Below are 23,087 nucleotides of genomic sequence, written 5' to 3' on the forward strand. Positions count from 1 at the left end.
GCAGAAGTGTGACCTCCAATGTTTTATATTAATGGTTTTTAGAGAGTGGAAACTGAATCCATCCATGGTGTTTATAAGTGGAGCCTTTAGCAATTGAGTAGATTGGATCAGGCCAACAGGGTGGAGCCCCCCAAATTAATTCCTGGTGGTATTATAGGAGAGGGAAAGCGGCTGCATGGAGAGTGGGACACATGCTCTCCCACCACAACATGATACAGCCAAGGGGGACCACCACCAGAATGTAAGCCATGCTGTTTGGTCTGCCAGACTACAAATCTGTGCTTAATAAGCCACTCTTCTTTATAAAATTACTCTGTCCTTGGTGTTTTTTAAATAGCAATGGAAAGTTAATACACCAGCTGAGTTTATGATTGCAATTTGTGGCCAGAGAAAGGATAAACCCATGTTAGATCAAACCTCACAGACATTGTACTTTGCCAAAAGCACTAACTAACCCAGGATTATACAGAGTCAACAATCCATAGAAAATAGTTTAGAGCTTTTGGGCACAGGCAGACCCAACGTAGAAACAGATATCAAACCAAAGAACATACCCACAGAAACCCCAAAACCACAAAGGAAGGGCCACTCCAAATACCAGTAAAAGCCAGCAACTCCTAAGACCAACTCATGATTCCCAGCTAGCGATATGAAGAAGTGAAAACCCATGTACATGTTTATAATTTCTCTCCTTGAAAAGAGCCTAACTACAGTGACCATAAGCAGTGACTCCCAAGCTGAATGTGATACTCACATCAGTATTAAAACGACTTATGTACCGCTCAGGATGTTTGTCATACTCTACAGGGTCATACACACCATCTGTTTTCCTGACAAGATGATGATGTCGACTTAACACCGTCCCATACACTTTCCTGAGGTCTTGCAGAGGAAAAAGAAATTAACAAACTGGGTGACAAATGATAATGATGCATGGTGATAAAAACACTATAACACAGATACTGTAAAATGGTACAGACAGTCTTCCCCCTCCCCTTACCTCCAGTTTGGGAAACTTCCTTTAATTCATGGGGCTCCACATATTCACAGGGCAGTTCATTAAAGATTTCTTGGGCTCCCTGTAAAAAATGTTTCAAGTAAACATCTAAAAATCAATTTTAAAAAAGAGCCAAAGCAGTTTCCAGTAAAGATTCCAATTGTTTTCCCCACAATTTTATAACTGAACTTGCCTGGCCCTGCAACCAGAGCTGCAGCATATAAGTACAGATGAACTTCTTGCACACAGCCTGCAAACCAGCTTTATTCCAGTTTTTAAAAGCATGCATTAGAAGGGGCTTTAGACTTTTTTTTTTCACTAAAGTTACTCAGAAAAGCAACAATAGTGTTTAGAAATATAGATACAATACAATATATCTATTTCTTTTTTTATTCATTGCAGAAGAAAAAATTAAATGGCTACCTCACAATATAATAGTAGCAGAGATGTCCTCTTTGTAAGATATTTTCATTAAAGGTCTATTTTTCAATCATAAGTTTCCGAGGGAGATTACAAATGTATTCTAAAACCACCTCAAGAGGAAGTATTAAATACTTTCTTGAATTACTCTAATATCTTACTGGCAAAACTCCAAGTAGTCTTGAAAAATGTATATACTGGAGTTACTTCCAAACTTTTGGACATGTCAGTGATGAAGGAAAACTAAATGACCCTAAGAACAATGTTACATACTTCACAATTAGTATCTCAAGAAAGACAGAAACAGAGAAAGGAAGAAAGGGAGGGGGAAATGGAGGAGGAGAAAGAAAGGAGAGAAAGAGAAATAAAGAGTATTTCAAACCTCTGATAGAGCAGAATTCACCAAAAGCAAAGAAAATGTTTGGACCATTATTGTTCTTTGCTATAAGAAAAATTTGTAGTTAATTAAAATACTGAAGATAGAATGTCCATTCTCTATTGGAAACAGGCACAGAATGGCCCAACTTCATGTCTCCAATTGCTTTACAGAAGGAAGACACATGAAATTTACCTTGGATACATTACCAGTCCCTGTGAATACAAATGTTAAGGGCCCTATCGACTTTGGCATTAAACCCAGAGATATTTCATAGCCAGCATCACGGACAGCTTGCACAGCCTGGCTGCTATTCCTGTAGTTATGAGCCATGCCAAGATGCTGAAAGCAAGCACACACGATTCAAGTTAGTCTAGTAGCTGACATATTTTTCTATTCTTAAAGTGTTATGTATGCTTTCAAAAAAAAAATAAACAAAAGAAGTATCTCTCACCATAAAAGGTGTGTGATGTCCCAAAGCAAGGAGCCTTAAACCCATTCCATGTAAAATGTTGATCATCCCTATTGCAGAGTCAGACCAACAGAAAGACAATTAATGAGTGACGTTGAATATCAATGTACAAAATAAATTCTACTCTTAGGCATTAATCAAGAGAAAGGACAAATTTTTCTCTTTGCCCATTTGTCCATGTGCTCAGTGCCTGGGGAAGCATAAACATAGTAGCTCAGATTCAGAAGGGGCCTCAGTAGATCTTATCCATTTCTTCTGCTTTCTGCCATCCAATGTCCTAACCCAGTTGCATCATTTATCCCTTTTACTGTTGATCCTGGTAAAGTGGAGTATCCTCTTCTCACCCAGAGTCAATCTCTCCTTGACGAAAGATCCCATCCCTTCCCTTCTTCCCAGGGAATTTACTCTTGAACCACTCCCTTATCTTGAACCACTAGCTATTCCTCTCTACCAGTTCATTCTTTTTTTTTAATTTATTCTTTTTACTTATATATAACACCAGGATATGCCCTGAAATAATCATAAAAGCATGGAACCCAACACACTCCAATTCAGTCCCTAGTGTTTCCCCCACCTTATCCTTAAGCACCCTCCCTCAAACCCACCATCCCTCTTCAAACCATTTACAGTTTACTTTTTTGTTGTTGTTATCAAATTCATGTCCTGTGGACACACTCAATGCCAGGACCCACCGTGCTGTGTCCTTGCATGCTCATAAGAAAGTTCGATCATATTCGATCCATTCTTCTTCCCTTTTCCTGTCCCTTCTTCCTCCTCCTCAATCCCCTTTGTCTACTCCACTAATCTTTCCTCTATTTTGATGAATTCCCTCTCTACTGGTTCATTCTTATCAACATGTAAACATGCTCCCATCTCATACCAAAATCAAAGTTGTCATTGACCCTAGGGCTCCCACCAGCTGTTTAATAACCTAAATCACTAAATTTGGTAGGCACTTTTCAGATCTCTCAACTTCCTTGCCAGAAGTATTTGGCATTGTAGACCTCCTCTTCAGTCAAACACTCTCTCTCTCTCTCTCTCTCTCTCTCTCTCTCTCTCTCTCTCTCTTCAGCATTCCTACTTGAAATGTTTCAGCCTGCTATTTTGTGGGTTCTTCTTTCTATGCCCATCTTGTCATCCTCAGGATTACATCCTGGGCTCCTCAATAACTATGTTTTCTTCATAAATCTTCTCATCCAGTCCTAAACTTCAAGTACTATCTACTTATCTTATCCAAGTGGATGACCCCAAGTCTGTACCTCCAATGCGAATTTTTCTTTTTAATTTCTCACCTAGCCAGTCATCTTTTGTATGTCTCCATTTGAAATCCTTCAGACACCTAAAACTCAGCAGGCTTGTAGCAAAGACCTCAGCATCCATTCCCCCTTCTTTTTAGGGCCATAACTTTCCCTGCACCACTCCCCAACACACACATATGCACTCACATTCCTACCAAGTTTTCTTCCATCTTTTTTTCTGAAGTCAACTTTTAAAGAAGTAATCTCTACACAATAAAATGCACCAAGTGTATAGTTTGATAATTATTAACAAATATGCTCAACTGTGTTATCACCATAATCAAGGCCCTATTGCTATTTCTGACTATATGCATTAGGTTTTTCTACTGCTTCATATCAATGAAAAAATAAGCACATACTCTTTTGTTGGGTGTCTGCTTTCCCTTGGCATAATAGTTTGAGATCTGTAACAGTATTTTGTTTCTCGTTATTGCTGAAGTTTTATGTATTATATAATTATTAATGTATTAATCCATTGTCTCTTGACAGACATTTGTGTTATTTCTAGGCTATTCTGGATGGTATCCATATGTAAAAATTATTTGTATAAAATGCTGCACTTCTCTTCATAAACACCTACATGTAGAATTTACTTTGTACACTGATATTCAAGTTTTTTGTTTGTTTGTTTGTTTAGTTTTAGTCATGTTTTGTTTTCTTTTGGTGGTTTTAGTAATCTTGATGTTGTTGTTACAATTTGGGGAATCAAAGCCAAGACCAAGTCCTTGCACATGCAGATAGCTCCCACTAATCTGTATCTTTCAAGGATAGATACAAATTATCATCTGTTATCTGTATCTCAAATTTGAGATGAATAATCAACGGAGGTCTCCCCATAACTCCTACAACTCCTTCTATATTATCAAATTTAATTTTGTGTTACTTTAATAGAACTTATTTGTGTGTTGGGTAAGGGAAGAAAAGAAGTGGGAGTTAAAATTGAATACAAATGAATTGGTTTTTAAGTGAAAAGAATGTTATAATTTCAAAATTTGCTTTTTTTTCTTTTTTCTTTTTTTCTTTTACCATTTCAAAAGCATATGAATTAGGGTATACTAATAGATGACAAAATGAATTTTCTGAAATCATTACTTTTTTAAAGTATATAATCTTCAGAAGTTTTCCAGCATATTTGAGTGAGAATCATTTGAATGAATGACAGAGAATATAATTTATAGAAGCATATCAGGATTCCATTTTACACAATTAAATAATGTACTATTAGACATATTTTTTGAGAAATGCAGTTTAAAAAGAGTTCGACCTCAAGGAGCAAAGACAGACCTGTCCAGATGTAATAGCAGTGACATAAACCACAATGAGAAGTCTTCCATTTTGTATAACAAGGTCAAACAAATATCCAGGTCATGACTTTCCCATTAGATCTTCGAGTAGTCTACTCTGATGGAGTCACAATATCGTGGTGTTTCTCAGCTAAATCTAGTTCAAAGTACTAGTGGGGATAAAATTCAAGCAGAAGTTTGTCCCAGACTCCAGCTCTCATCCTTTCTAGGAAGCTCCTCTGTTGGTTCGTGCCCCTGTACCTTTTTTTCTCCTTATTCTTTTCCCCTATTTTCTACTTCCCAATGTCCCATCACCAAATTGAGCTCTTCAAACAGGTCTAAAATGTCCCAGTCTGTTCACGGGTGTTATCCTTCCCCTGCTTTCTTTTCCAACATTCATAATAAAATATTTTAATGATCTATCTTCTTCCCAATTCCTCCAATATTCACCAGCCTTCAGCATACTCCCATTTTAATTTTGTCAGTGAAAATAAACACTCACATTCCCTTTTCACAGAAAAGAGAAAACACAGTTACTGGCACTCAGGCAATTTAGAAAGTGACATAAAAGCCTGGCACCTACCTGCCACACCGGCCCACTGTCCAAATGCCACTATTCGTATCCCTCTATGATCCACCATTTTTTCATAATCAATAAGTCGGATTTCCTGAAGAAAGGGTAAAAAATTTCTCAACCAGACCTATTAAGTTCAATTGAAATGAGTAAAGTACATATATGAACAAGTATTCTCCATGTTTCTTCTTTCAAAATATGTCTTGACTTGCTAACCTAAATTTCCATGAAGTGCACCATGAAATATTTAGAAAAGGTTAGATCAAAAAGCTAGCTGTAGGTTTACAATTGGAGATGAAAGAATAGTCCTAGAGGTTGCTAAATGGCCTTGTTGCTGGGCAATGAGATGACCAAAACAGGATTTTCTGTTTTTGACATACATACAGCCCAATCCAACCAGCACCATCTATAAATAAATTTACAGCCCCAATTCATCCTCCCATTCTTCCTTATGGTCTCAAAGAAAATGAATCCCTCCTGAGACCCATTACTGTGAGCCAATCTCAAGTTTTTTCTGAATCTTCAAAGACCACACTTCTTAAATTATCATTACCTTTTTTCCAGCATCATTCCTTTTTATTAGAATGACTGCTCCTCAGTTATTCTAAATACTCCCAGGTCTCTTCTACCTGAAAAGTAATAAGAATGGCCCCTCCCAAGTTCATACACAACTGTGTCTCTCTTCCTTCCTCCCTTTCCTCCTCTCCTCATTCTTTCTTTTTCTACCCTTTTACCAGTAAGCTTCATTTAAGAAGTTGAGCATTGTCTCAAAATAAAGTCGTTTTCTTGGGGGTGTGGGGCTGAATGCATGCTGGGGATGGAGTTCAGTGATAGAGCATTTGCCTAGCATGCGCAAAGCCCTAGGTTCAATTTCTGCACCACAATAATGAATTAATTATTAATTAAGTAGTGCATACTGCCTGTATATCTTTTCTCACCTTTTCTAAAAAGCTATTCCTCCGCTTTCCTTGGGATCTTCCAACTCTGTGGAAAAGACTTTTTAATGTATGCTTAAAAGCTATTGATCCATTCTAATCATAGAATGTTTTGAACACTTATTTTATTTTCTCAAACATCAAATGATTTAATAGCTGGAGTTATAGCTCGGTGGCCAAACACAGAGACAAAGCACACTTATCTAGCATGCATAGACCCTGAGTTCCACTCATATCACTGAAAAAAAAAAACATATAATTTTAATTATGTCTATATATTTAAGAACATTTTACATGCATCCAACTCTAACTGGTTACAAAGGACTGCCAAAAAGTAGCCCTGCTGGTTCTGTTTTTATTATTTTTTTTTTGTAATGAACAAAAGTCTTATAACAGAAAGTCTCTAAAGTATTTTCTAAAGGTTGATTTGTTTGAAATGGAATATTCATTTTCTAATATGATTTCCATTAATTACTTTTGAATCTGTTCTTCAGAAACATTGCAAATTAACTACAACCCAGGTCTAGTATATTTGAAGTTAATAGGAAATAATTCAATTCTCTTGTATAAAATACATTGTCCCTATTGCTTTTTCTAGTTGTGAGCTCTCCCATCCTCTCCCATCCTCAGAAGTTAGTCTATTTCTAATTCTCTAACATCCTTCCTTTAGCACAGGGACTTTGGATGACTCATTTATTTCCACTCACTCATTATACTCTCCCAACCCCATGATTATAGATACTTTCTGACAACTTCCAAATCTATGTCAGCAGGAGCTGCCCACCTGAGCTCTGGACTGGTGTCCCCAGTCCACTTAACTTGAGGCCCCCAACTCAACTGTTGACCTTTCCATCCATGCCTGCTTTTCTTGCAGTAGCACCATCTCCCTTTATAGAGCCCCTACAAGTTGCACATGCCAAAATCTTAGTCATTCCTGATTCCTCTCCTTTCTCATAGTCCACCTTCATTTCACCAGTGAATTTTGTAGAAATCAGCTTTAAAACACAGGATTGTCCATGTGACAGGACTCTCCATATGTTACAACTGCACTTCCACCACCCAGGTGAAAGGCACCATCATTTGCAGCCTAGTCTAAACTATCACTGATTAACAGGATTCTAATCACTTTGGCTCTCTTCCTCCCACCTGCAACTATTATCACAGAGTAGACAGAAAAAGCACTTTATTACATGACCCCCTCTGTCCACTCAAATAGACCCTGGAGCCCTTGCATTACTATTACTACTTGGAAGACTCTTTCCAGAAGGGTATGGCTTAGTCCTTTGCTGCCTTCAAATGTCACCTTCATAATGACGCCCCCCATGACCATCCTGTGTGATCCAGTAGTGTCACCTCCGCCAGGGCCCACATTCCTATTCACCTTCAGCATTGTTTCTCTCAACACATGTTGACAAGTGACCTATAAGATGTCATTTGTCCTCTGTCTCCTTTCACTAGAATGTAAGTATGTAAAGCAGCATGACAGATTCACTAGATGCTAAAGAAAAACAAAGCTCCACTTTGAAGTTAAATTAAAATATTATTTTCCTGTGTTAACACTTATGCATATTGGTCACTAATTACCTGTTTTAGAACCTCATCCAACAAGCTCATATTAGCTTCTTGAGCTTTTATTGTGTGGGAGAAGAATGCATAAGTTTTCTTGGACATTAGCTTATCCTCTGGAGGTCTTTTAACTCCCAAAATTAGACAAGCTTCGGAAATGTCCTCCTGAAGAATACCACCAGCTTTGACGTATTCCTGGAAATGCAATGTTGGTTAAAGATTATTCCTCTGACTTGTGGTAGTCATATTTTCTCTAATAAAAAGTAGAGCAAATAAAAGCACAACTTTTTGAAGCAGTAAAAACTTGTATGGATTAGAACTAATAGGACAGCAACTTTTAATACTTGAACTCTCCAGCTAAAGATAGATCTATTATGTTTAACTGTTATAACAAAAAACAATTAGAAAATTCAGCACATACTGATATTTAAGAACAATTTAGCCGGGTGTGTGACAGTGACTTGGAAGCTGAAGTGGGAGGATGGCAAGTTCAAAATCAGCCTCAGCATCTTAGCAAGACTGGTCTCAAAATAAAAACAAAAAAAAGGGGCTGAGGATGTGTCTCAGTGGTTAAGCACCCCTGGGTGCTTTTCTAAAAAATAAATTTGTTTATTTATTTATTGCAGTACTGGATATCAATCCCAGGCAGAGCCTCAGGCATGCTGGGCAAGTACTTTTCCACTGAGTCACAATTCCCTGCCCATGATCATGCATTCCTAGGAAATAATCTGATATTTTGTACCTTTAATATGTTACAATGTGTAAAACATGCATTGCTTATATGTATGACACAAGTGGTTAGCCTGAATATAATCATAAGAAACAACCAAACTAGTTCTACCCAGAAGCAGAATATTCTACAAGTCAACTAGCCTGGACTCCTCCAGAAAACAGAAATGAAGGTGCTGTTATAGATCAAAAGAACTAAAGAGACATAGCCATGACATGCAATGACCCTCAATTAATCCTTGAATTAAACTAAAAGGTATTTGAAATGGGGAATCTGAACATCAACTATATGAGGTGTTCTCACGAAATTATTAATTTCTTAGTTATGAAAATTATATACTGGTTATGTAGCAAAATTATTTACTCCTTAGAGGTGCATGCTAAAGCATCATTCAGTACTTGCAAATGATTTAGGAAAGGAATATATATACATATATATATATATTTTTTTTTGCATATTCCTAAAATGAGAATAAGAATCTAACCCATATTATAATATTATTGTGGAATGTTTATGTCCAGCAGAATTCTGAACATAAAGGGCTTCTCAAAGTGCCTGACAGGATACACTCTTGGGCTGGGGACACAGTCTTGTGATAAAACTCTCCTCAAAGAAGCATTCCCTGGCTTGGAGGATGGTGTCTTAAACAACCTTGGGCTCTCTACTGCAAACTGGAGTTGCACGTGAAGGACAGAAAGAATGAAAACCATCAACACCTAAAAGCAGACCCTTTAACCTTTAGCTGGAGAAAGTATGGAGTAGAGTAAAAATTACATTTTTAAGCAAAAAGAAAAGGAATTAAAGTGACACTAGCACATTTTATTTTTCCTTGGATGCTTCTTATTTTTCATATACAGGTTCATCTCATTTGCACACATTTTAAAAATTGAAAACAGTCACCTTATCATGAATGGCCCTTCGATTGGAAGGCTGTATCAAGACCTTGTAGCCCAGACTGGTGATCCCTTTGATGTGCTTGGGAGCCAGAGGGGCTCTTCTCTCCCAGGCGTTGACATCCTCCCGTCTGAGGGCCATGACAGCTTTGTGGTGAAGGGCTCTGGAGAGGCTGACCCTTAGTGGGGTCAGGTTGCTTCTGTGTATTCGAAGCATCTTGAAACCTGCTGACTGTGAAGGCAACATGAGAAAGCAGAACAACAAAGGACACGAGGGCTTATGGGTCAGTTCTGGTCTCCTTAGAAATCTGCTGAAAAACACAGCCAACCCAAATGAGGATAAAATGTGACAAGAAGAGATGGGGACAAGAAGATAGACAAGAAGGGAGGGGCAACCTCCATGTGAAGTGTACCTTTACCTAAACAGACCCAAATTCCCAAACATCAAGGTACTTAATTCCAAAGTAAGTATAGAGCCACTTAGGTGGCACTGATCAGTAACCAAGTCAACATAGCTTTCTAAATATGTTTTACCAAACATGTACTCAACACAAAAATTGAGTACTACCATGTAAAGCCAGGAAGATGACAGAAAGCAGCTCTTATAGAGTGGTCCAAATTTTGATGGCATAAAGCTTCAAATTCTGATAATGATATAAGGTTCTTGACAACTTAATGCAAATGTGCCTTCAGCTTCATCTCAGGCCATTTCCTGGACATGCAAAAAAAGTACTTGGTATATTCTGCTAACTTGTGTCGGTCAGAGGACTGTTTTTACTGGTCAGAAATGAGATGCAAGAAGAACTAGAAATTAAGCATTTTATAAGCTGCAATATCACATGATCATTTTCCTAGTTATTCCTTGTTACTGAATTTTACAAAAGTACCATCCTGAACAGGTTGTAAATGCAAAGAAAGCAACCAGCCAACCAAACCAGTTCCTCCACTACCAGGTTAGACTGTCACCCTGCTCCCATCCACCCCCACCTTGGGCTTCCTGCTTCACCCTCACTGTTCCCTCTTGTTGCCCTCAACATAATCCCCTCTCCTGGCTTTTCTCTCCATACCATGTTATCCAGCCTTTGAATTTAAGCCCAGCCCACCTCACCTTTCCAACTGTCTCCCAGATGGCATAATTCCACTCACTGAAAAAATATCCTATATTTGTGGGCTGGGGATGTGGCTCAAGTAGTATCGCGCTCGCTTGGCATGCGCGGGGCACTGGGTTCAATCCTCAGCACCACATAAAAATAAAATAAAGATGTTGTGTCCACCGAAAACTGAAAAATAAATATTTTAAAAAATATTCTCTCTCTCTCTCTCTCTCTCTCTCTCTCTCTCTCTCTCTCTCTCTCTCTCAAAACAAAACAAAACAAAAATACTCTAGATGTGGGCAGAAAGTTTTTCCCACTGCTGGTGGGACTGTAAATTGGTTCAACCATTCTGGAAAGCAGTATGATTTTCCTCAGAAAACTTGAAATGGAACCACCATTTGACCCAGTAATCCTATTCCTTGGCATATACCCAAAGGACTTAAAATCAGTGTACTATAGTGACACAGCCACACCAATGTTTATAGCAGCTCAATTCACGATAGCTAAGCTATGGAATCAACCTTCAACAGATGAATGGATAAAGAAAATGTGGTACATATACACAATGGAATATTACTGAGCCATAAAGACATATGAAATTATGGCATTTGCTGGTAATTGGTTGGAACTGGAAACTATCATGCTAAGTGAAATAAGCCAATAAAAAAATCAAAGGCCTAATGAAGTTCTCTTTGATAAGCTAACTCATAATAACCTCGGGGGGGGGGGGGCGATAGAAATTCACTAGGTTAGACAAAAGGGAATGAAGGGAATAGAGGGAGATTGGGAATAGGAAAGACAGCAGAAATTAATAGGACATAACTTTTCTGTGTTCATATATGAATACACACCCAGTGTAACTCCATATCGTGTACAACCACAAGAATGACAAGTTATACTCCATGTATGGATGATGTGTCAAAATACATTCTACTGTCATGTATAACTAAAAAGAACAAATAAAAAATTTAAAAACATCCTATACAGAGTAAATCTGCATCCTATACAGAGTAAATTTTATATAAGATTTTACACATAAATATTTAGATCTAGTAGTGTTTATTCTCTCTGTCCTCAAAGTGTTTCATATATTCTATAGTCAAATGTCATTGCAGATGGTGATTTGCTGGATCATTTAAAGTTTAAAACTGTTTTCTATGTAAGTGGCATATTCTCTAGAAATTCTATACCCATAATTTTACATCTTCTAGAAATGTCCTACCCATTATTGCCAGCACATAGCAAAACTTTTATGAAATATTTTTCCAATACATCAGATTTCAATATCTAAAAGCACCCATATAGATGAGGAAATTCTGACCAAACACTTAAGCATAGAAGTGCATTCCCTGGGGACAAACAACTGCCTGCTCCCTATAATGGTCAATTTATAGAATATTTCACAACAAAATCAGAGAATAGAACAAAACAGTAAGGAATTCAGCTGAAAAGGCTTTAGAAAGAAAAGGTCAAAATCAGAGAAAGCTGCTGACAGAAAGAAAAATTGTTAATGATTAGTTCAGGCTTCAACTGGACTAAAATGGAGATACCAAAATAGATGATTAACATTTTAACTAAAAACTGTTGCAGACTACATCTAATTTTTGGTTTATTCACATGGTTTTGTTCTTAGGAGAGATGATTATAATCAAACCCAAGCCCATAATATATAGTGTCCCCCAAGTTAAAGGAGAACCTGCAATGTCTCATGGAACCTGAATGCCTTTGTTCCCAAATAAAACCAATTCCAAAGACTGTGAATCTTTTAAACACACACACACACACACACACACACACACACACACACACACACCTTCCCAGCAGGGGCTGTATTTCCTGAACCTACACTGTATCTTCTATTCTGAGTAGCAATTCTTGGTCCTAAATTGACCCCTCCCCCAACACACACACACACACACACACACACACACACAGCCCAACCTTGATTTATAACCAGAGCCACACCTCATTCTCTTGACAGCCCCTCCTCCTCCCTTGTCTGGGGTCAGGTTGGAGGCAGCAGGAAGCAGACCACACAGAGAGACAGACACATACATACAATGCATGTGTATTTGCAAAGTGACACTTTCTAAGGGAACTAAATAAAGAAGTGGCAGGGACTGAGCTTCTGGGATTCATTTAGGAAAGTACTTTCACTTTCATTTTTTGTAAGGAATTGTAAATGATCATTTCTGTGACTTTCACTTCTAAAACAAATATAGCAATAGTTTGCATTAATTATGCTAGGCACTTTAAATACTGTCACATTTCCCTCTTGCAAATATCTTACTAGGTAGATACTATTATTAACCCCATTTTATAGATGAAGAAACTGAAAAGGAGCCCTTCTGGATCAGTTGCTTTTCAACAGAAGCAGGATTTCTAGGTTAGTGCTTAACACCTGGGACACTCTCTTTGCTGAAGCTTACAGAAGCTTACCATGTAGATCTAACATGCTGTTACTCTGGCCAGCTCTTGCTACAAAAAGGGGGAAAAAATCAGATCCATATGGTATGGACTTCACAGTCACAGTAAATTATCAGTTCTCCTCCCAAGCACACAGTGCTTTTCTTGATATCTTTTTTCTCTGTTGCATTGAAATTCTTCCCTGAGTCTCTGCCAAGGTAAATTCCAGATTTCTGGGTGCTTAGAAAAAAGGTTTGATTGTAGCAGGTATTACTGTTCATGATCTCTTGAACCTTGAAACTTGGTCTCAGCAATGAACTTTCCAGTTACCTATGGTCATCAAGAAGTGGGTAACAGGTAACAGTGAGAATGTTGGAGTTGCACAGCAGGTGCCTAGCATTTTGTGGAAATACCCTTGTGGGCTATTCTGGCTTTTCCTGTCCTGGATTTTGTGGTCTTTTTCAAGAATATCAGAAGAGGCTGGGGATGTGGCTCAAGTGGTCGCGCACTTGCCTGGCATGCGTGCAGCCCAGGTTCGATCCTCAGCACCACATACAAAGATGTTGTGTCTGCCGAAAACTAAAAAATAAAAATTATCTCTGTCTCTATCTCTCTCTCTCTAAAAAAAAAGAAGAAGAATATCAGGAAATAAGTTCCGCAGAGCTCTCAAGGAAGCAAGTCAGAAAGATTCTGGCTCACCCACTGGCTCTAGTGAGGTTAACTGATAGTGCTAAGTCCTGATTTCAATGTACAGTATGTGTAAGGAGGATGTAGAAAAGTAAGAGGGAGATAGTGTCACATATACAGGAGTAGGGGGAAATCCCTTTTCCTGCGAACTCTGTCTTCCCTTACACATAAAGGTCAAATTTTCAAATATAAAAATAAATGTAAAATATTTCTTCTCTGTTTTTGTAAAATGGGAACAGCACTGTTTCTTATCTAGTACATTTCTTATCAAGAACTGATCAAGAGTTTGAGATCTCTCTAAAGTCATAGGAATATTACGGAAAACTACACAGAGACACATGCTGAGTCAGGAAGACAATCAGAGGGCAGGTTCTCCCAGCAGGAACAGGACAACTTTCTATATTACACCATCGTAGTGGTCTTTACAATTCTCAAGGAGGAAAGGCTTAGGGGTTTCATTTAATACAGGGCTTAACCTAACTTTGCACACGTGGGAATGGGAAGACACACTTAAATGTTCTTAGTTCTTAGTATTTTCTTTTCAAGAAAAACAGGGAGGAAAATAATCATTACTGATATAGATACATGACAGACAACAGATAGGAGAGATAGAGGTTAGTACTCTATATATAGCCCATCATTTGCTTTCAGTGACCATTCCCTATTTCCTGGTCCTTGAGTGCATCATTATCCCAAATCATATGGAGAAATCAAAGCACAGTATGTAAAGTGCATTTATAAAAGTGCATATCTCAAGAAAAAACACTTTCAGAACAAAGATGGCTAACAAGGTCCTTTCAGATAGTGAGCAGGTTGGGGCTTTTTGTTTGTTTGTTTTGTTTTGTTTTGCAGTACTGGAGATGGAACCCAGGGGCATTTTATCACTGAGCTATATCCTGAGCCCGTTTTATTTATTTATTTATTTATTTATTTATGTATGTATGTATTTATTTATTTTTGAGATAGCAATTTGCTAAGTTTCTGAGGTTGGCCTCAAATTTGTGATACTTCTGCCTCAGCCTCCTGAATCTCTGGGGTTACCGGCCCTGGCCAGCCTATTGTTTTTAACAATCCATATAATAATATAAAGTAGGTAGTCACTGATTTTTAGCATGCATATTATCTAATATTTAAATAAAATATAATAAAACCCAGAACATTTTCTTGACAGTGTTAACAAAATGGAATATTTTGCCCATTGATCACAGAAGGCATGCTTTTAGCTTTCCATGACACACAACATATTCTGGAGGTCCTTATAGGGTGTGTAGTAATGATGATAAGTACTTGGTAAAGACATAAAGCAGCAGCAATCCAGGCCCTGCCCATTTTCATAGGGTCTTACAGGAACAGGATGGGGTCATTTTATTTATTTAAATAATGCAAACCAAAACCTGCTGATGAATTATCAACTAATAAATACAACTAAACCTTAAATATTTGAGTGCAAACATACCCAAAAGAAGACAATCTATATTTTTCTCAAGGCCATCAGCTGCTCAGTGTCAGACCAAGACAAAAGACCCATGACTCTCTTGAACTTTCACCCACAAAGTTAGCTTCACTGAGATGGAATACAAAGTTAGCTCTGAATTAGAATCAATCCAAACTACTTACTTACTGCTTGCTCCTCCATCTCTTTGCTAAACTGAAAGTGGGTAGGAATTGATATTTATTCACTTCTGTATTCCCAGTAACTAGCATATAGGAAAACATCAAACATTTTTAGAAAGGATGAATAAATATATTGCACAATAGATAATGCACTATATATTTCCAAAAACTAGGAAAAAAAAGGAGTTTGAATGCTTTCATCATAAAGAAATGATAAATGTTTAAGAAGGTAAATATGATTAAACTGACTTAAACATTGTATAATGTATTCATATAATGAAATAACACATAATATCCCATTAATATATGGTCTATGACCTTATGTATTTAAAAAATAGAAGATCTTATATAATTAAAAAACAAATAATGAAATTTAAATAAATATCATGAAGACCTAGGCAAGAGAGAAAATAAAATAAACACATGAAATTGGGATCCACAACCTCCTTCTCCTACCAAAAACAACAACAACAAAAAGTCTATTCTTTGCCATAATTTCAGAGACCAATTAATGTTATGAAATGTTCTATGGTAGGGAGGGAAAGTCCAGTTCTAGGAGTTCAAACATGTAACTAGCCTTCTGTGCCTCCTCTTGACTTCAGTCTCCTCATCTAGACTAGAACACAATACTTGAGATCCCTTTCCTCTTTAACATTCTTATTCCATTAAGCTTAGTATTAATCCAGCACTGTGGATTGCAAACATTAGAATTATGAATACATTAGAATTTTAGAACATAAATAAGTTTTCTGTCTATGAACATACACTAAATAGGAAAACAAAACACTAAAAACATTATGGAAGAAAAATAGACATTTGCCTAAGCTACCTGCACTGTCTACAGCAGCCAGGAGCCAGAGCTTATAACAGGAACTGTATATAGCAAAGGAATACCAGTGACCTGGTTCTGCAGTACCTAAACTTGTTCTGGGAACTCATTCCAAAACAACCTGTCTGAGCCTCATCTGCAAATGGAAGTCACATTAACATCTTCCTCTCAAGGCTGCTGTTAAGTTTAATTGAGCTAATGTGCATAAAGTGCTGAGCATGATTTTACATGCCATAAACACTCAAAAAAAAAAAAAAGTTAAGAAAACCAAAAGACTCCAAACCTGCTCATTGCTCAAATGTGAGCACAACCTCACCACCAGCAGAAGATATTATCTTCTCCTATTCTGTCACCTGTGGTAATTAATTTACTCACTCCCTTAAGTTTTTCTGGGAGAGGGGGTAAAAAAAAAAAAAAAAGAAAAGAAAAAAACTGGAGCCGGATAAGCCTACTCTTCAACTTCACCCTTTAGGCTTGGATATTCAAGATAAATTAATTACCTTGTAATATTGTATTTAATAAAATGTTTAAGACCCATATTTTCATATTATAGCATCTTTGAAACAGGAATGCATCTTACAATTGATGGCATTTTAGATTCAATGAATACAGTAAACTATGCTCTTGGTTAGTTCCCATGCCAAATATATAGTGTTTCTACGATGATATGAATCACAAAGAATTTTTTGGTGGCTTCACCTAGGAAATTTACTACTGTTTGTGATGTTGTGTCTATGAGACATTTAATAAAAGAAATTTTGGAAAAATAAAATCTTTTTGTTAAGTGAAAATGAAAGTTCAAAATTACTTTGATAATCCTGACCCAAGGTCTTTTAACACTTAAAAGACACCAGAAAAATAATTCAATTGCAAATAGATCAAATTAAAGTGAAGTTCTGAATAACAAATGAGATTGATAAGAAATTTGACTTTCTAGAAGAGTGGGGAAATAACCCCATAAATCACCTGCAACCTTTGTCCTCCTAAGTCACTTTGCAAAATGGTAAGCACATTATATAGCCCTAAACTCATTTAGTCCTGAAATCATTTAAGATGGCTCATCTTCATGGTAAAAAGGAGGATGTTAGTGTAGGTAACAAAATAGGCAAGCCAAGACATATTTAAGTGCCACCTGTGTTTTATATTCTTTTTCTTTGTTAACAAAGTACTGAAAAGTCACTGCTCAAATCAACAGCTTACATGGGGCATCATCACAGATACATCTTCCTTACATTCCAGTAACTAATGACCCACAATATCAAAACATGTTGCTCCTTACTGGAGTCAAGGGCTTATGCTGGTAGTCTCAGATACTCTGAAGTATAAGGCCGGGAAATCCTAAATTCGAGACCAGCCTAAGTGTGAGATTCTCCCTCAAAGTAAAAAAAAATAATAAAAATAAAAAGGTCTGGGGATGTAGCTCAGTAGTAGAGCGCCCCTGGGCTCAATCCCCAGTACCCTAACAAAAAGAGGGGAAAATAAAGTTAATCTTTGTTCTGTTACTGAACTAATTATTTTTTTTTTCCTTCTCTCCTTCCCCACCCCTCTTCTTTCTCTCCCTCCTCCTTTCCCTCCCTCCCTATTCCCTACCCCGCTCCCCGCCCCCGATATCAATGCCTGAAAAGCACATCTTTGTTTTTGAGAAGTAGTCAGAACCATCAAACCCAATCAAGGTCCTTCTGGATCCCCCTCCCTGGGCAAGTGATCACTCACTGGCCTGCACAGTGTCTCAAGCGCTCAGGAGACCTAACATCCAGAGTACCTCGCTGTCTCACCCCCGTTATCTTTCCGAGTGTACGGAAAAGGCGCTGAAGCACAGCGGGATCTCGATCTTGGAGAGAAAGACCAGCCCTAGTCCTAGGGCGTGAGAAGTTTACCACCCCAGTGGGTAAACAGACTGCAGTGGTGAGGACTCCGCGATCATCCCCAAAGAAGCGTTCAGTGGAAGAATTAACAAGGTGTTCGTTTCGCAACTTCAACATCAACCAATTCTTTATTTCCCAGCAATATAGCACCATCACCACTCGCCAAAAAAAAAAAAAAAAAAGGAAAGGAAAAAAAAATTGCGAATCTCCCTTCTTCCCCCTTCCTATTCAGAAATCCCGGAGCCGCGGGTACGGACTTCCCTCCGAAGCAGGGAAATGGTCCAAGACAAGACTTGGCAGGGAGTCCTCAAATGCTCGCTACCCTCTCTCCCTGGCTTCCCCCGGCCACCGCTGAGCCCTCCCGGTCGCCCCTGGGCTCTGGGACCAGGAGGTCCAGCTCCCGGGAGACTCTGACGAACAGCTGGAATCGCTCCGGCGATCTCAAAACGCATCTGGCCGACTGACCTCCCTCTCCCCACACACGCACCCACCCATCAGCTTATCCTTCCCCTGGTCCCCTCCTCACCCCGTCCGCTCTGGGACGCCAACCGGTCCCCTGCAGTCCTGAGCTCCCAAGTCGGGACAGAATCGGCAGCGAGTTCCCAGCAGAAATTGGGCTGGGGGGCTGGGAAGGAGGAGGTGTTTGCTTAACTTTGGAAGACGTCACGCCTCTTCTTCCTGCAGCCAATCAGAGGCCGCCCTGAGGGAACAACCTCCTCCTCCACCAATCGGCGACGCTGCCAGGTACTAGGTCATGCCCTGCCCCTACTCCTCCCCAAAAGTCCATCTCTGACCTGCGTGCGTAGCTGCGGGGATCTCATCATCCCTGGGCGGTCACTGACCAGGTTTGTAACTGCAGGTGAAAGGAGGCAAGCGGGCACAGAGAAAGACGAAAATAGTCTGGCATTACCCGCGAAATAGATGTGCACAGCTCCTGGAAAAAAGTGGCCCGCGAGTATGCCTTCCGATATACACTCTTCAAGGATTTTTCCGGCCTGCAACAAGTCTATAAAGCCAGATGACAGTTCTTAGAACAATTTTGGAATCCAAATAGCAGAAATTCAATGTGGTGAACCCCCACTCAATCAATAGAAATTTGTGTATGGAAAAGTTCAGTGCTCTTGAAAATCCTGGCAGGTTTTTTAAAAAATTATTATTATTATTATTATTATTATTATTATTATTATTATTATTATTATTATTAATGTATTTCCCAAGACTAGTCCCAGCACTAGGGAAGAACCACCTGAAGTCCAGTCGTTGTTCCCCAAGGAGAAAATAGCCATCATCCCTCCTGTTTTTACAACTTTCTCCACTACTTACTCTTTTCTATGCCTGCAACAGATGAGTTTAGCTACATCTATCCTAGAACATTCTTGGAACGCCACTGCTATCTTCCATTCGCTTCTCTTCCAAAGACATGAAGTTGGAATGTTCCTCTGTGTCTTTAGTTTCACACATCCAAAATCAATTCCTAATCCATCTCCTGAAGTCTTCCCACTTTTATGGGTACAGGGAGAATTCAGGCAGGTCCTAAGCACACAGAGTTACCAGGTAGGGTGGCATTACATGCCCACCCTCAAATGCCTCCTGTTGACCTTCCACTGCCTGTGAATCATTGCACCTAATAAAGTTATTGTCAAGTCCCTTTTTGGTTACTTTGTATCTCAGAAATTTTCTTTAAAAAATATGTGCATTAGAAATACCATTCTTTAAAATAGGAGATTTTGAGTATTTTCCTCAGTGATATTTGCTATAGCAGGTGATGGTCTCAGAAATTTTTTTGCAATAAAAAGAAACAATGGAGGAGAGGAAAAAAAAAAACAGACCTTGAATATATCCCAACTCAGCTTGTATTATCAACTCCTCAAACTCCTTCAATATGAAACGCCTGCTACCCAAATGGGGGCTGACTCAATGTTCCTGGAATTGGAAGGTGGATTCTAGGCCATTCAAACTGATTTTCTTTCTCTTTAACCACTTTGCTTTCCCTCTTCTTTTATTGTTCCTTGCTTTTCTTCTCTCTGAGAGGTCTTGAAGGTACTTAAGCATGGAGTAAATGGAACCTAGACTTAATCCCCTCCTTTGTAACTCACTAGTAAGTCACTTAGCCTCTTTAAACCTAATTTTCCTTTATCAGTACAGTGCAGAACGTCACAGGGTTGTCAAGATTAAATGATGCATGATCTCAGTATATGAAAGCTAATGTTGAGGCATTTGTTTAGTCAACTTTTCGTCACTGTAATACATACCTGAGAAAAACAATTGAGAGAAAGAAAGATTTATTTTGGTTCACAGTTTTGGGGGAGTCAGTTCATGGCTGACTGGTTCCTTTGCTTTGGGCCTCACTTAAAGCAGGGCACAGGAAGGAAAGCTGCTCAGCTTGTGGCAACTAGGAAGCAGAGTGAGAGGAGGAAGTGTCCAAGGACAAGATACACTATTCCAGGGCATGCCCCCAATGAACAACTTTCTTCATCCTTGCTCCCCAACCCACAGTTTCCAACACCTCCAAGTAGTCCATTCAGCTATCAATGGATTAATGAGGTTGGAGCCCTCATGATCCAATCACTTCCCAAAAGCCCCATCTCTGAACATTGCTGCACTGTGGAATAAGTCTTTGTCACATGACTCTGGAGGAGCACTTCATATCCAAACCATAGCAGGTTTACTATTTTTTCCTGTCTCATCCTCCCCTCACCTTTCATTGCACTCACAACCAGTCTCGTTCTTAAACAGCTTTGTCATAAAGAGAAAAGACATGGGCATTCAGGAGAAGGAGAAAATAGACAGGAATTTGATATTTCCCAGATATTTCTATTTATTTCTCAAAACTTTTTACTTATATGAACAGCAATTTTTATAACATCATCTCTTGTCCACCCACAATAGAAAATTATTCCACTTTTTATAAAAAGAACTTTCTCTGGACTACAGGTGCAAATTCAAGTGATTTTTTTTTTTTTCAAAAATAAGTAGTTTAGGTAAGAGTAGTTTTAAAAGACAACTACTATTGTTGTTCTAATTCCCAAGTTCTGTTGGGAATGAAGCCTACTTTTTCACCCTTCAAGGAATTTGAAACTCCATTTAGGTGAGGCAAGAGCAGAACTACCCTCTGTTAAATCTAAATTAGAACTCCTGTACCAAGGTTGTGGGTGGAGATACTGATATCCTGAGAGATTATTCTACCACCACCACCACTTCACTACCCAATACCCTCAGATGAAAGAAGCATTGAATATTAATTTCTAGTTCACCTTCTCTGCCTGGAAAATAATGAAAGAAATTTCCAACTTCATTTGAATTTCCAGAGTCAGTTTTTATTGTCTCCAGGACTCATGGCTTCAGTTGAGAGTTCCCTGTGCAGGGCAATTCACTCAACAAACTTTCTTCTCATCAACATTTGCTTAGTAACTGCTTTTATAAGTCTACAAGGACATATAAATTTTCAGCTATATGTCACTATACTTAATGGGTTACATAAAAATTACATGCTGTAGTAATATAAGCCAATTTTTGTTATAATCTCAGTAACACATGATGGGTCTAATGTCTCAAATCAAGGAAGAAAACCAGTGTTCCTCCCCCAGTCTGTCCTGATAGAAGAGAAGATGTGTAAACTTATGTAAACCTTTGGAGATTAAGTTGGGAATAGCTAAACTGCCAGGTCGAAGAGATAAGAAGAGTCAGAACTTTGTCCTTCTAGTCCAAGTCTGGATAAACTAAATGAAATCAACTCCTTACAATAGTTTATCTCTCTGTTAAGATGGGAAGGAAAAACAAATTTATTTTTTTTTTCAGTGTAAGAAGTAGCAGCTTAGGAAAATAATCACAACTAAGGCAAGTTCACAACAGAAAGCTTAAGGTAGAGAGAGTATCCAAGACATTAAACTGACTCTTATGATACTTGCAGTCTGTATAGATCCTCAGAAACAGATGTAATTGAATTTGAAAGGGACAGAAAAAGAACAGCAAGTGAGGATGCTCCTGCCAGATGGTATTATGTTGGCACTCCTAGGGGCAGACATAGGCATTTCTGTGCTATAATTTCCACATATATCTAATAAGGAAAGGTCTTATATTTATAATACATATAGAAATTTTGTATATCAATCATAAAAAATGAGATAGGCAAAAGGTTTGAATTGACCATTCTCTAAAGAAGAAATACAAGTGGTCATTAAGAGCATGAAAATGAATGTAATATTATTATCCATTAGAGAATTACAAATCAAAACTACAATGAGATATCATCTTATACTCACTAGAATGGTAATAATAATAATAATAATAATGATAATGATAAATAATACAACTATAGGTGAAGATGTTGAGAATTTGGAACCCTCATGTGTTGCAGGTAGAAAAGTAAAATGCATTCCCTTTGGAAAAAAAGACTAGCATTCCTCAGATGCTTAAACAGAGTTATCATACAATTCAATAGTTCAGCTCCTAGCTAGGTACCCAAGAGAAATGCAAAATGCATGTCTGCCAAAAAAGAAACATTGCACACAAACATTCATAACAAAATATCTTAATATCCAAAATATACTAATTCCAAAAGTGGAAACAATGTCAATGTCTGTCAACTTATAAGCAGACAAATAAAATGTTCATAAAAATGGAATATTTTTCAACAATATAAATAAATGAAGTACCGACACATGCTGCAACATGAATGAACATGAAAATATTATACTAAGTGAAATGAAGCATACAAGAAAACCTATGATATATTGTATTGTTTAACTTATATAAAATGCACAGAATGAGTAAATTTATATATAAAAAAGTAGATCAAAATTTGTCAAATGATGGGAGAAATGAGGGAATTGACAGATGATAGCAAAGAGGTACAGAGTTTCTTTTTGTGTTGATGAAAATATTCTAAAGTTTGTTGTGGTGATGGTTAGGCAAATCTGTGAATGTAATAGAAGCTGTTAAAATGTATACTTTAAATAAACTCATTGCATAGTGTATGAATGAGGTCTCATTTTAGCTGTTTAAAAACCAACAGACAAAACAATGATCCAGATTTAATTCCAGCAATA

At 38.0% G+C, this 23,087-nt stretch overlaps 1 protein-coding gene across 3 annotated transcripts in view; it reads right to left on the reverse strand.

The window, feature by feature from the left end:
- Aass (aminoadipate-semialdehyde synthase) overlaps positions 1-18,647 on the reverse strand; it is a 61,555-nt gene extending 42,908 nt beyond the window's left edge. The window contains exons 1-8 of one of the 3 annotated variants that reach the window (XM_027926447.2): positions 18,566-18,647; positions 9,552-9,776; positions 7,940-8,116; positions 5,430-5,514; positions 2,248-2,315; positions 1,989-2,135; positions 1,001-1,079; positions 755-882 (exon numbers count right to left, since the gene is read on the reverse strand). In XM_027926447.2, the coding sequence (XP_027782248.2) occupies positions 755-882; positions 1,001-1,079; positions 1,989-2,135; positions 2,248-2,315; positions 5,430-5,514; positions 7,940-8,116; positions 9,552-9,761 (894 nt within the window). In that variant the 5' untranslated portion in view covers positions 9,762-9,776; positions 18,566-18,647. The remainder of the gene's footprint in view (positions 1-754; positions 883-1,000; positions 1,080-1,988; positions 2,136-2,247; positions 2,316-5,429; positions 5,515-7,939; positions 8,117-9,551; positions 9,777-18,565) is intronic. The other 2 variants (XM_071612813.1, XM_071612814.1) reach the window with 2 other exon arrangements.
- Between the last annotated feature and the right edge of the window lie 4,440 nt (positions 18,648-23,087).

The sequence above is a fragment of the Marmota flaviventris genome, chromosome 1 (genome assembly GCF_047511675.1).
Source record: "Marmota flaviventris isolate mMarFla1 chromosome 1, mMarFla1.hap1, whole genome shotgun sequence".
Taxonomy (NCBI): Eukaryota; Metazoa; Chordata; class Mammalia; order Rodentia; family Sciuridae; genus Marmota; species Marmota flaviventris.